A 15491-nucleotide genomic window follows, 5' to 3' on the forward strand; every position below is an offset into this window, starting at 1 on the left:
TTTAGATTCAAGAAAATAGAAGTTGGAGAGTGTAACAACCTATTTTTTTAGTGGTGTCGGAAACAGTAGTTTCAGGGACACCAAATTCGACAAGTAAGTTCGTAAATATTATTATTTAATATTTATGATTCAAATGTGATTTAAAAAAAAGGTTTTTGATTTGATAATTTATGTTATTTAAATGATTTATTAAGTTCAAGTGGTTTTAGAAAATAAGGTATCGGGACCTTGTTTTTATAAACTGAGCCGTAAATATTTATAAAAATATTTACGGACTGTCATTAAGGTGATATTAAAGTTCCGTTAAGAAACTTCAACGTTTCGATGGTTAATTAATTAAAAAGGATCAAATTAAAAAATGCATTGTCGGGACCTTGTTCCCGTAAATCGAACTCGTAAATATTTTTGATAAATATTTACGAAGCTAGTTGTGTAGTTAATTAGGTTTCGATTGAGTGAATTTGCTTGAATTAAAAGTAATTAGGTATAAGCACTAAATTGCATATAGGGTAAAAATTGAATTATAGATTAAAGAAAAATTAAAGGGACTAAAGAAGCAATTATACCATTATTCTTTAATGAGGCAATTTATAAATTTAATATATATTATAATAAAATATGTTTTACTTAATTATTAAGTATATATTATATTATATTATATTATATTATATTATATTATAACATAATAAAACAAAATAAATAAAGAATAAATAAAAAGAAAGAAAGATAGAAACGAAACGAAACGAAACGAAACGAAAGAAAGAAAGAAAGAAAAAAAAAAGGAAAGAAAGGAAGGAGAAGAAAGAAAAAAAAAAGGAAAGAAAGGAAGGAGAAAGCCACGGCCTTAGGGGCTTCAATTGTTCAAAGTTTAATTGGTTAGTCAATTTAGTCCTTTTTTCTTTAAATTTTTATGGTTTTAGAATCTCAGTATTAAATACTACCCGACCCATGTCAAAATTTTAGAAATTGTTGAGTTTTTATATGTTTTTAATGTTGAATAATTTTAGTATTAGGGATTAAATTGATAGATTTTTAAGTTAGAAGTGAAAAAGGATTGAATTGTAGAATAAATTGTAAATTTTGAGTAATAGGGACTAAATTGTGAAAATTTTGAAATTTAGGGATTTAAGTGAAATTAGAGAGTTAAATCTAGTTTAAAGTGGAAATTGAATGCAAATATAGAATTGATTGTGAATAAATAAAATTAGTCTTGGTTTAGGGACTAAATTGGAATTTAGACAAATGTTGAGTAAAAATTGAAATATGCAATATGAAATTGAATTGTATTGTATTGATGAATTTTAATTGTTTTAATTTCGTAGCTAACGTCGTACTGGAATCCTCGACTAAAAAGGGGAAAGATAAAGTCGACGAGGAATAGCTCGAAATTTCTAGTTTGTATTTTTATAATCCGAATTTAGTTGTTAATTGTTATAATTCAATTTAATGTATATGGTAAGTTTTGAGGTGAGAATTATTGTGTTTTGCAATTGAAATAGATTGATTTAGTATGTGATGAATTTATTGAATTTATATTGATTGAATTGGTATATATATTGAATATATTGATTATTTGAATTGAAATGAATATTAATTGTATTTGAAAAGTGAATTGAAACCCTATTAACTGTATCGGGCTAAGTCGGATATAGATGACATGCCATAGGATTGGAAGAGTTCAGGAATTTCTTCGACTTTGAGTCGATGAGACACTGGGTGTCAATTTATTATTTCGAATAATCCGATGAGGAAGTGGGTGCCAAACTGGTGGGTTTTGGTTGGATCCGTGTATTCGTCCGAGTCCCAGTCGTGTTAATAGGGGTAAATGAATAATAAAATTTTATAATTGATATTGAAATGGTATGGTATGAAAAATGGAAGTGAAATAGTGAATTGAAAATAGAATGTGAAATATGTTGTAAATATATGGAATGTATGAGTTATATACTCATGAAATGACTATGGAATGGATATTGCAATTGTATAATGAAATTTGAAATACATTGTGAAAATCTATTTATATAGCAAGTATGTGAATTGAGATATTTGTGAAACAAATGAAATAATGGTTGTTGTACTAATTAAATATTAATATGTGTTTATATTTCAATTGTATACTTGTAATTTCTTATCTTTAAATATTCAGATTATAGAAATACCATCGAAGTTTATACTCATTATGCGGTTTTGTTTCCGTCATGCAGTTAGGTACTTAACTTTTGATCGCCGATTCAACATCCAACAACGATCCCGAACTCAAATGTGATGATGTTTATCCTTTGTGTCGGCATGTCCTAGGGTGTCTAAATAATAGTTATTTTGTGGTTTGATTGTAAATGAGGTTATAAGTTTAATTTTGGTTGGTTTTATACATATAAATATGTGTTTGTTTTTGAAGTCATATTATGGCATGATAAATTGAACTAAATCTAGATAGGTGCATGTGAATTTAATTCTATGTTTAAGTGCTCATGAACTAGGCAAAATTGATTTGGATTTGAGATGTTTATAATTTGGATTAAAATGATGCTTTGATGACTTGTTTTGATGATATGAAATGTTTCAAATTTTTATCCGTTTGATCTGTAAACTCCGGTAATGCTCCGTAATCTGGTTCCGGCAAGGGATACGAGTTGGGGGTGTTACAGAGAGAGAGAAAATAAAGCTAAAGCTTGATTCCAAGAGAACAAGGTATGAATATTAAGGTTTCATATTATTTTCAAGTTTAATATTGTTAGAAAAGTATGGAAACGATGTTAAGGTAAAGTTTACTTTTAGAAAGTTCTATGTTTTTTCCATGTTGATGAAGAAAGAGAACGAGAAAATGAATTAAGTGATGAGGAAAAATGAAGAGCAAGTGATTTGAAGTAGGAAAAGGTAAATACCCATGAATTCTCTTGTTACTAAGGATTAAAATGTAGGCTTGGTGAAATTTTGTGGTAAATTAGTAAAATAAAGTGTGTAACAATTTAATATGTGAATAAGTAAAATATGATAAAAGCTTAAAGAATGTGTTACGAGATTATGAAATATGCATTAAGTATTGTAAAATGTGAAATTGTGGAAAAATATGGAATTTTATTATGACAAGGACTAAATTGTCAAACTTGAGAAAATATGTGGATGAAATAATAGAAGTGAAATATATAAAAATTGATATGTGAAATAAGATATTAAAATAAATTATATGATTAAAGTGTAACAAGAAAAAAGATTTAATATGATTAATTAGTGAATATTGAACTTTTATATCAAAAGGACTAAATTGAAAAGTTATGAAAGTTTACAAGAAAATATTTAATAAGTGAAGAATGTTGTTAAGAATACAAAATACATGATTATTATAATTCAAATTACAATTTTTCTTTAAGTTGTGGAAAGATAATGATTAAATTTAAAAAGTGTAAAATTATAGTTAAATTGTGAAATATTATATTGATAAATAGAATGTAAGAAAGTGTGATGAAATAGTAAATGTATGAAAAGTGAAAGTGAGATTGAATTACAAAGAATAGTGAATGATAGAAATAATTATTAAATTGTATTTATTATGTGAATTATTTTAATGAAACGAAAGAATTTTGAAAAAGAGAAATGACTAAATTGTGAAATAGGGTAATCTACAAAAATAGTCACTTTTGTTTGCTTCAGGTTACATTTTAGTCACTTATGTTTGAAATGTTACGTTTTAGTCACTTATGTTACTATTTTGTTACGAAGTGATCACTCTACCGTTAAGTTCCGTTATCTCTTTAACGGCAATCCTATGTGGCAGTCCAACTAGATTTTAAGTGCCAACTTGGATTTCTAAATGGGATGAAAATAGATTTTAAATTAAATAAATTTAATTAATTAAAATTTTGAAACCTAAACCTTAACTGAAAAAAAATGTTCATCTCTTCTTTTTAATTTTTCTTCGTCTCTTCTTTTTTTAAGTTTTTTTTTCCATTTGACTGGAAAAACTATTATTAAGATCAAAATAGTTGAAATCAAATTGACTGCTTCATAAAGATGGATTCAATGGAGAGTCCAGGTATGTCTTCTTTGCATTCCTCTGTCTCTTTTATTCAATACTAAAAAACAAAAGATTGAATTTTTTATTGTTTAATGAAAACCCTAAAAATAGATTGAATTTTTTTATTGTAAGTGGAATCACTTTTTCTGCCGATAGGGACTCAACTGCTAATCTTCATACTAAAAATAATTAAGATCACCAACCCTTTCGAATGCATCTTCTCTAATATTGATAGGGACACAACTGCTATACATGCTACCATTTCTGCAGACATCCTGCATGTGAAATTGAGAACAAAAGTTTTAAATCAAAGATTAGTAGGCTTATTCCATCTTATCATCCATCAGTCTCAATGTCTACACAAAGGATTCGGAGGTGCCAAATGTTCCATAAAACGTGATAAATTGGGAAAAAAATCTTGCACAAAAATTCTTTTGCAGTGAAGGGTTAAGAAGAAAACCCCAAACATGTATTGATTCTAAGGATAAGGGCTTTCTAGAGTTGTGTATGAGTGTTCATGGCCTTTTAGCATTGGATTTTGGGTTTGTTAGATGGATGGATTAGTTTGTTATTATTAAAATAGCAACAACCCAATTCCAAAAAAAACAGATGAAGAGAGTAAACATAGCTCCCCAACTGGCAACCACTAAATAACTTAGATAGCCCAAGCATGAACATATATTTTAAATATATTTCTAGTGGAAAGAAGAAATAGTAAACAGTAAGGGAGTATTTTTGTTTCTTCGACCTGTCTACTGAACAAAACCAAAAACAATTGTAAATCTATCAAATAAGAATGAAGCAAAATTTCACTTAATAAATTGCTTCCTCTTATGTTGTCTCTCGTTTCTGAATAAGCAAACCATACGAAAAAGGAAGCAGGGCAGGGATGGAGTGTTAACAAGGTAACCATATATAACCATATATGCAGACAGGAACACCACAATTTAAAAGGGATTAGATTAGGCCATGAACATAGTGGGATTTAGCTTTAATATATGTGAGTTCATGAGTGCATATGCATGTATACATCGTGTAACTATGTGGTGAAGCTGGCATTTGAAAAAAAAATATCCACAATTCTTTTTCTTTTTCATCTTAAAGCTAGTTTTTGAGCATATACCCCATAGCTTCTCTGTAAAGAATCCCATCGCATAATTACTGAGATAAATTGATTTATCTTCTACACTTTCTACTGTATAGTTTTTATTTATTCAACCTCCCATGATAGGCGACGATTTAAACATCTATTCACAGGCCATTTATTTTAGATTATGTGAATAATCTAATGATTATTGTCTTCATGTTTTAGATTATGTATTTTAATGTTGTCCAAATGTGAATCGATTGCTGTCCGAATGTCCTAAAATGTTCATAAATTCATTAGTGATGTTGTTTGAAATTGAACTGAAGTTGAGATAATATTTTTTCAGGTTTGAATTGTGCAATTTGTTGATACTAATATAATGTTTTATTTTTCTTTTTTGGTTTAGGGTTTGAAGTTGAACAAAATACTTTAGGGGGAGATTTTGGAGGAGAAGCGTCTGACTCAGATGATAATTCATATAAAGCTTATAAGTCAGGTACTTCTTATTCTGATTCTTTTGAGTCTGATGGTGATAGGGTAGATGAACCAGAGGTAGAACTAGTAGGTGAAATGATACAGAAGGAGTTAGACCACTTACTGGGTTCAAGTTTTTGGAGTTTAGAAGATGATTTTGATAGTAACAGTGATGATGATTTGAATAATGACATGGATTATGATAAATATGTGGATAAAAGGTACCCTCTATTCAATCCTCAAACTGATATGAAGAACCCTATATTGATAAATGGTTTGGTTTTCCCTAGTAGAGACATTTTAAAAGATGCAATTAAACAGTATGGGAGGATAAATACGGTAGAAACCAAACTAACTAGGAATGACAAGCTTAGGGTGAAAGCAGTCTGTGTACCTAATTGTCCATGGACATTATGGGCATCCAAGTTAAATCCCAAGGATCCAATGGATGGGAGTTGGCAAATTAAGACCTTAGTCAACCACCATAAGTGTGGTAAGGCAATGAAAAATAAGAATATTACTTCAAAGTGGATGGCTAGACATTATTTACACAAATTTCAAGTTGATCCTAATTATTCCTTAACATCCTTACAAAATGATATTAGGGTGGATTTTGGAACAATAGTGTCTCGGACTAAATGTATGAGGGCTAAGATTAGGGCTCTGGAACTAGTTCAAGGGAATCACAAAGCCCAATATGCCAATATATATGATTATTTACTTGAGTTAAGGAGAAGCAACCCTGGTACAACAACCATCTGTAAATTAGACTGTAGGCTATTTCAGAGGCTTTGTATATGCCTTGAAGCATGCAAATCAGGTTGGTTAACTGGTTGTAGGAGAATTATAGGGTTAGATGGGTGTTGGCTGAAGGGATATTATGGTGGACATTTGCTTGTCATTGTCTGGGGGGTTGATGCCAATGATTGTATATATCCAATGGCTTTTGCTGCAGTTGAGAGTGAAAACAAACAATCATGGTTTTGGTTCCTCGAGTTGTTACAGAGGGATTTGGAGATCGACAACTCCTACAATATATGCTTCATGTCTGACAAACAAAAGGTACTATAAAGTCATAGTATACGCTAAATTGTTTATATAAAAACGATTACTTAGCATGTTGTTTTAATTGTTTTACAGGGTTTAATAGAAGCGATTTCTTTGTTGTTCCATAATGCTGAAACAAGGAATTGTGCCAGACATCTTTACAATAATTTTAAAAATATGGAAGGATTTAGAGGCCAAGTTATACGTCTTACTTATTGGAAAGCTGCTAAAGCAACTTTTCCAAGACAATTTGAAGAAGCAATGTCTGAAATGAGGTCACTGTCAGAATCTGCTGAGGCTTGGCTGCGTGACAAGGATCCAAGAACTTGGTCAATAGCCCACTTCTCAACTAGATGCAAATCTGATCTACTACTGAACAACAACAGTGAATGTTTCAACAAGGTTAAAATTTATTTTTTAAATCTGATTATTTATCACTTCATGTTATATAATTGTTGTTGGAGTTATTTAAAGACTTGCTCTCCTTGCAGATCATTTTAGAAGCTAGAGATAAACCCATCCTAACGATGTTGGAAATAATTAGAAGAAAAATCATGACTAGGTTAGTTTCTATGAGAGAGGCTGCTAAGAAGTATCCTGGACCTTTATGTCCAAGGATACAAAAGAAGTTGTCTGAAATTGTTAGTCAGTCTAATAAGTAAGCTTTGCTAACTCTTTTTTACTTAGCTTGAATTCTGTTGCTTGGATGGAAAATTTTTTAACTTTAAAATGTTACTTTGTTTATAGTATATGGCCGATATATGCTGGAAATGAGAAGTATGAGGTAGACTGTGGATTAGGCAACAAGCATGTGGTTGACCTCCTCAACTCCTCCTGTTCATGCAGAAAATGGGACTTGTCAGGAATTCCATGTAAGCATGCTGTTTCTTGCATGCAATTACTTGTCAGAGCCACCAAACATATGTAAATACATGTTATCTTGTCACTACCAGTTGAATATTTACGACCACTTGATTAACCCTGTAAAAGGTAATAGCCCTAAAACCTTAAACCTTTATAAAATATTACTTATTTATAAAATGTGTTTGACATCTTTAAATTTTTGTGTATAGGTCCTATGCAATGGGAACATGTAAGGGACATGGAACCCATTCTTCCTCCCATAATTAGAAGGCCCCTAGGAAGACCCAAACGAATAAGGAGGAAGGAAATAGATGAAGTACGAAAGAGTGGACCAAAATTAAGCAAGACTGGACAGCAAGCTAATTGCACCAAATGTGGCAAACCAGGCCATAATACAAGGACTTGCAAAGGGATTGTTGGGGGTAACCAAACGGCAAGCCAGTCATCGAGCCTACAAATTTTGAACCAAGCCACTTTAATGGATAACACATCAAGCCAACCACCTTTAACCCAACAAAGCTCAAACCTGACAGCAAATTTTAGGGCCAAATTACCTGTCAAAAGGAAATCTATTTTGTGAATAAAGAATATATCTTTTTGGAAGGGTTGTTGAATCATGTTAACAATACATTTTATCTTAATTGAGGGTTTGAAACAATATTTTTTTTGAAACGTTAAACTATTGAACAATTACTTGAGAAATGGCTATTGGACATGTTATACATTTAACTATTGGACAATTACTTTGAAGCCTGTTGTTTTAGTTGCTGGATTGCAGGTAAGCATTTGTTTACTTGCCCTCGCAACCATGTGGAGTTTTAATTATTGAAACATAGAACTTGAATCTGTGTATGTATATGGCATTTACAAGATAGTTGCAGGGGCATTATTATTAAAATAATAATTACTTGATAAAAAGTATATTAGTATGCAAGTGTATAACAACTTTTCTCTTTACTGCAAGAAAAGATATAATTATAAAAAGGTAGTTGTACATACAAAAATGACTACCGACGCAAAATAAAATACATGTTCACAAACAATTTCAAAAGAGTCTGACATGCAGCATGTACAGAAAATAAACCGTTAATTGACTATAACTGTACATCAAAAAGTTTGTGCACCTAATTGTAAAGCTCCACTGCTCTAGCCGAAATATACATTCTTTGACAGACTTTCAAGAACAATACTGCACACCCTATAAGCTATAAAGCTAAATATCGTTAACAACTTTCAAAATTTTGATACTATAACTAAAGCATTCAAAGAATAGCTTTTAGAAGGGACTACCCCAGCACAAATAGGCATGATAATAAGAGAATGCTTGGAGACCAATTCACGAAAATGACAGGTTAAAGGTTTGTAATACTCGCCAAAGCATCTGGACACTTGAATTCTCAGAACTCTGTAAAAAGAAAACAAGAGAAATGTAAATTAAATATCTTGAAATGCCGAAACATAAAAATAGACGTTGATAAGCATACCCATGTAGATTTGTTCTTGTCTCCAATAATTTAACTATTGTCTCCATTGCCCTTCTTTTCATATACACATATGTGGTATGGTCTGAACCAACATTTTGCATCAAGTTGTGTCTGTCTAAATCATTCCAAATATCATTTTCTCGAACCTGAAACATATACATATTTAGAACAATAGACATTGGTAATGTACAGTTCCTAGGATACATAATTTTCTGTATTATACATGTGATATTATATGAAATTGAATATCATGAGATACCCAAACTGTCCTAGTCCCATAGCACAAAACTTGAGCATAAGCTTCATAGAGGCCAGCTTCTATGGATTCAGACTGCAACACATAAATGATAATCAGAAGACAAAAAATTACATATAATATTCTAAAATGAGTAAGATATTAATAACACACAAGTTTCTTAGCTGTTTCATCGATATCTCAGTATTCTATACACAGCTTTCCATGTCTTCTATAACCATAAATACATTCCAAATTGCCTTCATAACATTTCCCATTACTTGGACAAGGCTCACAAGAATCTGTAGCAATATACATTTGTGAGTTGGAATCTATCACTTTGGAGTAGCAAATTTAAAACTAAAACTACATAGTGTTTGAGGAGGTGAGAGAAGTCTTGAGTGTTGATCACGAGCGACCCGGTCGGTTGCTATTCAATGATAGGTATTGTTCTGAGTTGTGCCAAGATTTTGTCTCCGCCTCTACTGAGAGCAGTGTACAGTTTACATCCCCTTGGTGGGTGGCTGTGTGCCCACGCATGACACGTTGGCTCGAGGTACTCCCACTCTATGAACAATACACAACTCTCGGCAAAGACAATCCAAAGACTATACCTGCCATTGATGAGGATCCGACCGGCTGTAACAATAGTTCAAAGATTATGGTAGGAATTGTTCTCGGGTTGTACAAAGATTTTGTCTCCCGCCTCTAACGAGTGGCGTGTATGGCTCACGTCCCCATGGTGAGTAGTCGTGAGCCCGCGTATAACCCGTTTCCTAGAGGCACTCTCCATCCATGAACCATACACAGCTCTCAGCAAAGACGACCCAGAGACAATACCTGCCATTGTTGAAGATCTGGCCAACTATAACAACACTTCGAAGACTTTTCCCATCGTATAAGAATATACAAGAGAAACATTGATTGACACATTATGAGCAAAAAAACTTGAAAATCTCAAGTTACCCACAAATTCATATAAACCAATAAACCGAATAAAAAGTTCCCATAGCTAAAACTACAAACAAAACTCAAATTACACAAACAGAATGAATACAAAATCATAATAAAAGATGCCCAGAAAGCAAAGTTAAACAAAAACAAAGAAATACCCAGAAAAGAAGGGGGGATAAAAGAATTATACCTGAGAATGAATCGATGGGGTCTAAGTTACTATCACAAAAGGGTTTAGTGGTGGAGGTAAAGAAGGTAAGGAAGTAATTACAGGAGAGAGCTACAGCGAATGCGATTGCAAGTACGGTAACGAGACGCAAGAACTCGCCTTTTGAAGGGAATAAGCTTTGGGGTGGTTCGAGTATGGAGTTCAGTGAAGAATTTTTTGAATATGAATTATGCTTGGATTTTGGACGCTTTTTGAGTGTTGAAGCCATTTTCTTTTTTTCTTTTTCTGAAGGTTAGATCGATACCAAATGATGTTATTTTTTCCTTTGAAATTTTTCACTGCTAAAAACAGAAAGGGACGGAATGAATGACTGAAGGAAACAAAGAAAACAAATTCTCTCTAATTTTGGTTAAATTACACCCAATATCTCTAATTTTGGTTAAAATCTATTTTCATCCCATTTAGAAATCCAAGTTGGCACTTAAAATCTAGTTGGATTGCCACATAGGATTACCGTTAGAGAGATAACGGAACTTAACGGTAGAGTGATCACTTCGTAACAAAATAGTAACATAAGTGACTAAAACGTAACATTTCAAACATAAGTGACTAAAATGTAACTTGAGGCAAACAAAAGTGACTATTTTTGTAGATTACCCGAAATATGCAAAAGTGGCATGTGGAAAGCTATAGTAAATTTTATTAGTGAATATGGAATTTTTATTAAGTAGTAAGATATATGTATTAAAGAAAGTTGGAAATTTTGTTTTTGAATTGTTACAATGTGGACTAAATTGACGTAAGTCCAAAGTATTTAAATTCTATTTTGAAATAAGGAAATGAAATTGATATAATCGCCCAAGTAGACGAGATGAGAACTAGTGGGATATAGATGGCTAGGGGTGTTCATAGTTCGATTAAAATCGAATTAACTGACCGAATTGATCTAATTCGGTTAATCGGTCAGTGGCCAAATTTAGTTCAGTCGGAGGTTGGTTAATGAGTTTTTGGAATTTGGTTATATGTTAATTTAGTTCGAAATTGAGTAATTAACCGAATTAACCAATTAACCAAAATAAATAATATATTATATATAATTGTTAATGTAACAACCCATTTTCTAGTAGTTTCAAGATCACAAATCTGACAAGTGAGTTCGTAAATATTATTATTTAATATTTATAAGTCAAATATAGTATTATATAGAATTTTGATTTGATAGTTCCTACTAATTGAACGAATATTTAAGTACAAGTGGTTTGTCCTTCTAGTCAAGCGGTTTTGGAAAATGAAGTACCAAGACCTCGTTTCTATAAATCGAGCCTGTAAATATTTATGTTAAGCATTCGTTAAATATTTATAGAGTTACTATATTAGTGTGTTGAAATTTGGTCCAATAAATTTAACGTTTGACTAGTTAATTAAAGAAAAAGGACTAAACTGTAAAAATTGCAAAATTCACTCGTTATTTGTTTTTTTATTAACTAAATGACTTAAATAATTAAAGTAGGAGGATTTATGTGGTAATTATACCATGATGCATGTTAATGGACGGTTAAAGGCCATTGATTAATGAAAATTAACAAATTTATTTAAGGTTAAATTAGTAACTAAATAAATGTAAAACATAATGAAAATAAGCCAAAAGTGTCATCTTCTTCATATCACCATTTTGTGACCAAAAACCATAGGAGAGAAATCTTGGAGAATTCAGTTAATTATATCCGTTGCATGTAAGTGTTTTTTTAATCAGTTTTTCGTAAATTTTATGTTTTTGAGATTGTTGCAGCTTAATTTATCTAGCCCAAAGACTAATTTGTGATTCCATGAAAGTTTTTAAAACTTTTCATTGATATTATTGGAACTTTTTAGTTATTAATATTTTAGTTTGAAGCTCGATGATGAGTTTGGACTAATTTGTAAAGTGGTTTTGCATAGTTTTGAGTTTAGGTATTAAATTATTAAATTGTTAAAAATGACATGAATTTCTTGTAAATTTCATTACTTGAGGGCTATTTTAGGATGATAATGGATCCAGCATAATAGTTTTGGACTTAATTATGAAAAAAATAAGCTTGTTTCGATTTTAGGGACTAAATTAAATAAAATGTAAAAGTTTAGGAAAATTATGAAAAATGGCAATAAAGAAGTCATGTGCATTAAATGAATTTTTGAAAAGTACTTGGGACTAATAATTGAAATAAATTATTGTATAGATCAAGAACCGGTAGAAAATCGTGGAAAAGAGAAAATTACTGTCTAGTCCCTGATATTACTATCTCTACAGTTTAGCCTTGGTAAGTTCATACGGTTTGGATTAGTATATTTGAAATGCTATATTGATTTTTGGGGTGTGAATTGTTGAATGTATACGTATAATTGATTTGTTATAAACTAATACAAGGTGAGAAAGTAATTGAATTGTGAAGTGTTATATGATGATTTGTAACGAGCCCGGATGAACATAGGATAGGATACAATTGGCATGCCGATAGGTTATTTTGCGTATTGTACAAGATTGACTTGTGATGAGATGACGATTCTTGACTTGTTATTATTCACTGGATATACTGGAGTCCAACATTTGTTACGGATTACGAAGTTATATTTATAGTAATTTTGGCATATTTCTGGGGGGGAATGTAAAGCCTACGGGCTTGGCACTTAGTGCCCAAGCGTGTTTCTAGAGGGATGTTAGCCTACGGGCTAGGCACTTGGTGCCCAAGCTTGTTATTGGTTGGATTGGCTTCGTTGAGCATCCTAGCGTGTCTTGGGTGGATAACCACATATCTGTATCTGTTTATATTGTTCATCAAGCAAATATTCAATGGTTAATTGACATGTTGATGATATGTATTTGATATTGGGTTATGATGCATTGTTGATAACTTGTATATGTTCTCATGATTTTCGATACCATATCATAACTTAGTAATGAATGATATCGTAAAAATGAGATTATTAAATGCTTTGTATATATGAAACTTACCTATTGAATGGTTGTGGATGACTAGATTAATGTTAGCTAATGAACTTGTTAATTATTAAACTATGATTATACGGTAAGTTGTATTGTTTCAACCTATGAACTTATTAAGCTCCTTAAAGCTTACTCGTGTCATTTTTCCTATTTTCTTGTAGATATCATTTTGCGGAACTGGGCAATCGGATCAAGTAGAAGATCACACTATCCCACTATCTCTCGATAGACTTTGAAAGCATTTATTTTGGGATATGTGGCATGTAATAGGAGTAGTTTGTATTTGTTTATATGTGTTCTTGTATATAAGTTGTATGTTTGAGATTGATAATGTGGTTGATCATGGATTGATATGTGGTGATATAATGGTTGGAAATGTTTTGAAAGGTTTCTTGCATGGTGAATGGTATGGTTGGGTGTTAAAGTTATATATATTGGTCATTGGTTACTTGATGCATGATTAATGGTTGTGATAGTAAACTTTGATTGTTGGTTTGGAAATGTTCAAGTTGAATAGTTGAATTGGTAAATGTGTTGATAAATGCATGCTAAGATATATAATAGCATAATTGTTACTTGATAGAAAAATTGATCGTATTTGTCATTATGGTACATTACATGACATAGTTTTGCTAGGTATGAGTTTGATAGAAAATGAAGTTGAGCATTAGGTTAAAATATTGTTTGTGAAGTTGCCTTATAACATATTGGCTAGAAGTAAGGAAATGGCATGTTTTTGTATGTTTTTAGTGTGATTGGAATATGTTGAATGATTGGTTAATGGTATACTCATGGCCTAAGTAAGCATGTAATTGTATGACTTGCATTCGAAGGCATATTCAGGTTCACACAGGCTACCACACAGTTTGATAGAAGGTCATATGCTTTACACGGGCATGTGCTCTCTTTGATTTAGGTGTCAATTTGGCCACATGGCCATAGTTTGTTACAAGGTCTAGAGACACAATTATGTACCCCCACCTACATAGTTTTAGTCCTTGCACACGATTGAGCAACATGGCCATGTCCCATAGCATCACACAGCATCAAGCTGTCACACGGCCTGGCCACACAGCTGTGTGACCCCTTTTTTGTTTTTACCTTACTTTTCTATTTTGTTTTGAATTAGTCCCTGCTTGTTTCTTAATCGATTCTAGAGTTCCATATGCTCAATTTAAGTCTCATTTTTGTATGATTAGCATTATTATTGAATGTTTATCTATTAATTAATGATTAAATTTAATTTTGAATTGAAATTGCGTATTATTGACTAGTTAATTGTCATAGTATCCCGTAACCCTAATCCGGTGACAGAGGCGGGCAAGGGGTGTTATAGTTAACTTTTTGTTTGGTTGTTAACTTTCAAGATTCATGTACTGTTTCTAATGTCTTATTTGTTGTTTTCACCTCCATTTAAAGATTTTTGAACTATTAAAGAAAATAAAATGAAGATTAGCAATGTATTTTTTATATGTTTTATACTTATTTTAATCAAAAGACAAAAAACATATAACTTTCGATTAATTCGGTACCAAAATATTTTGATTTGGTTAATGAATTTGAAAAAAACTTTGGTTCGATTAATGATTAAAGATTTTAACATTTTGAGTAATTCTGTTAATTGTAATTCTGTTCGGGTATTAACCGAACCAACCGTTTGAACACCTCTATAGATGGCACACCATTAAGGAAAATTTAGCGCGCTCTCTATTTTGAATATGCACTTTGCTGTTGTCCTGTTCTAAATACGCACTTGGGTGCTGGCTTGTTCTGTTATTGCACTTCGGTGCATTACTATAATATTTTTGTATATCCTATGTGTTCTGTTAAGTCTACATTGGGCCTCTGTTGAATAATAAAAGATAATGATAAAATAAAAACTTATGGTAAGCAAGTTCTGATGAAAAGTTTATGATACATAATGAGATGACAAGTAAATGATTCTGATAACAATTTTTGTTAAACAGTGAAGTGATAATGTAGTGAATTAGAGTGGTAAAAGTTTTGTTCCTATCAATCCATGAAAAGATAAAAGTAGTAAATTATCATAATAATTAATCCTATAAATTTGGAATGATCATTGATTGTTAAAATATACTATGTTGATTATTAAGATATATTCAAGAATTGTAATAGTAATAATATTTTTAATATATAGAAATCAATGTAAAAATGATATTTG

The 15491-nt window shown here is 31.3% G+C and overlaps 1 protein-coding gene across 1 annotated transcript; it reads left to right on the forward strand.

Moving 5' to 3' along the window:
- Positions 1-4011: 4011 nt before the first annotated feature.
- On the forward strand, positions 4012-8067 carry LOC105793398 (uncharacterized). The gene is made up of 6 exons (XM_052634875.1): positions 4012-4033; positions 5509-6638; positions 6717-7025; positions 7115-7281; positions 7371-7495; positions 7697-8067. Exons 1-6 carry the CDS (start codon positions 4012-4014, stop codon positions 8065-8067), a joined length of 2124 nt encoding a protein of 707 aa, XP_052490835.1.
- The last annotated feature ends 7424 nt before the right edge of the window (positions 8068-15491 follow it).

Source organism: Gossypium raimondii, chromosome 8 (genome assembly GCF_025698545.1).
Source record: "Gossypium raimondii isolate GPD5lz chromosome 8, ASM2569854v1, whole genome shotgun sequence".
Lineage (NCBI taxonomy): Eukaryota > Viridiplantae > Streptophyta > Magnoliopsida > Malvales > Malvaceae > Gossypium > Gossypium raimondii.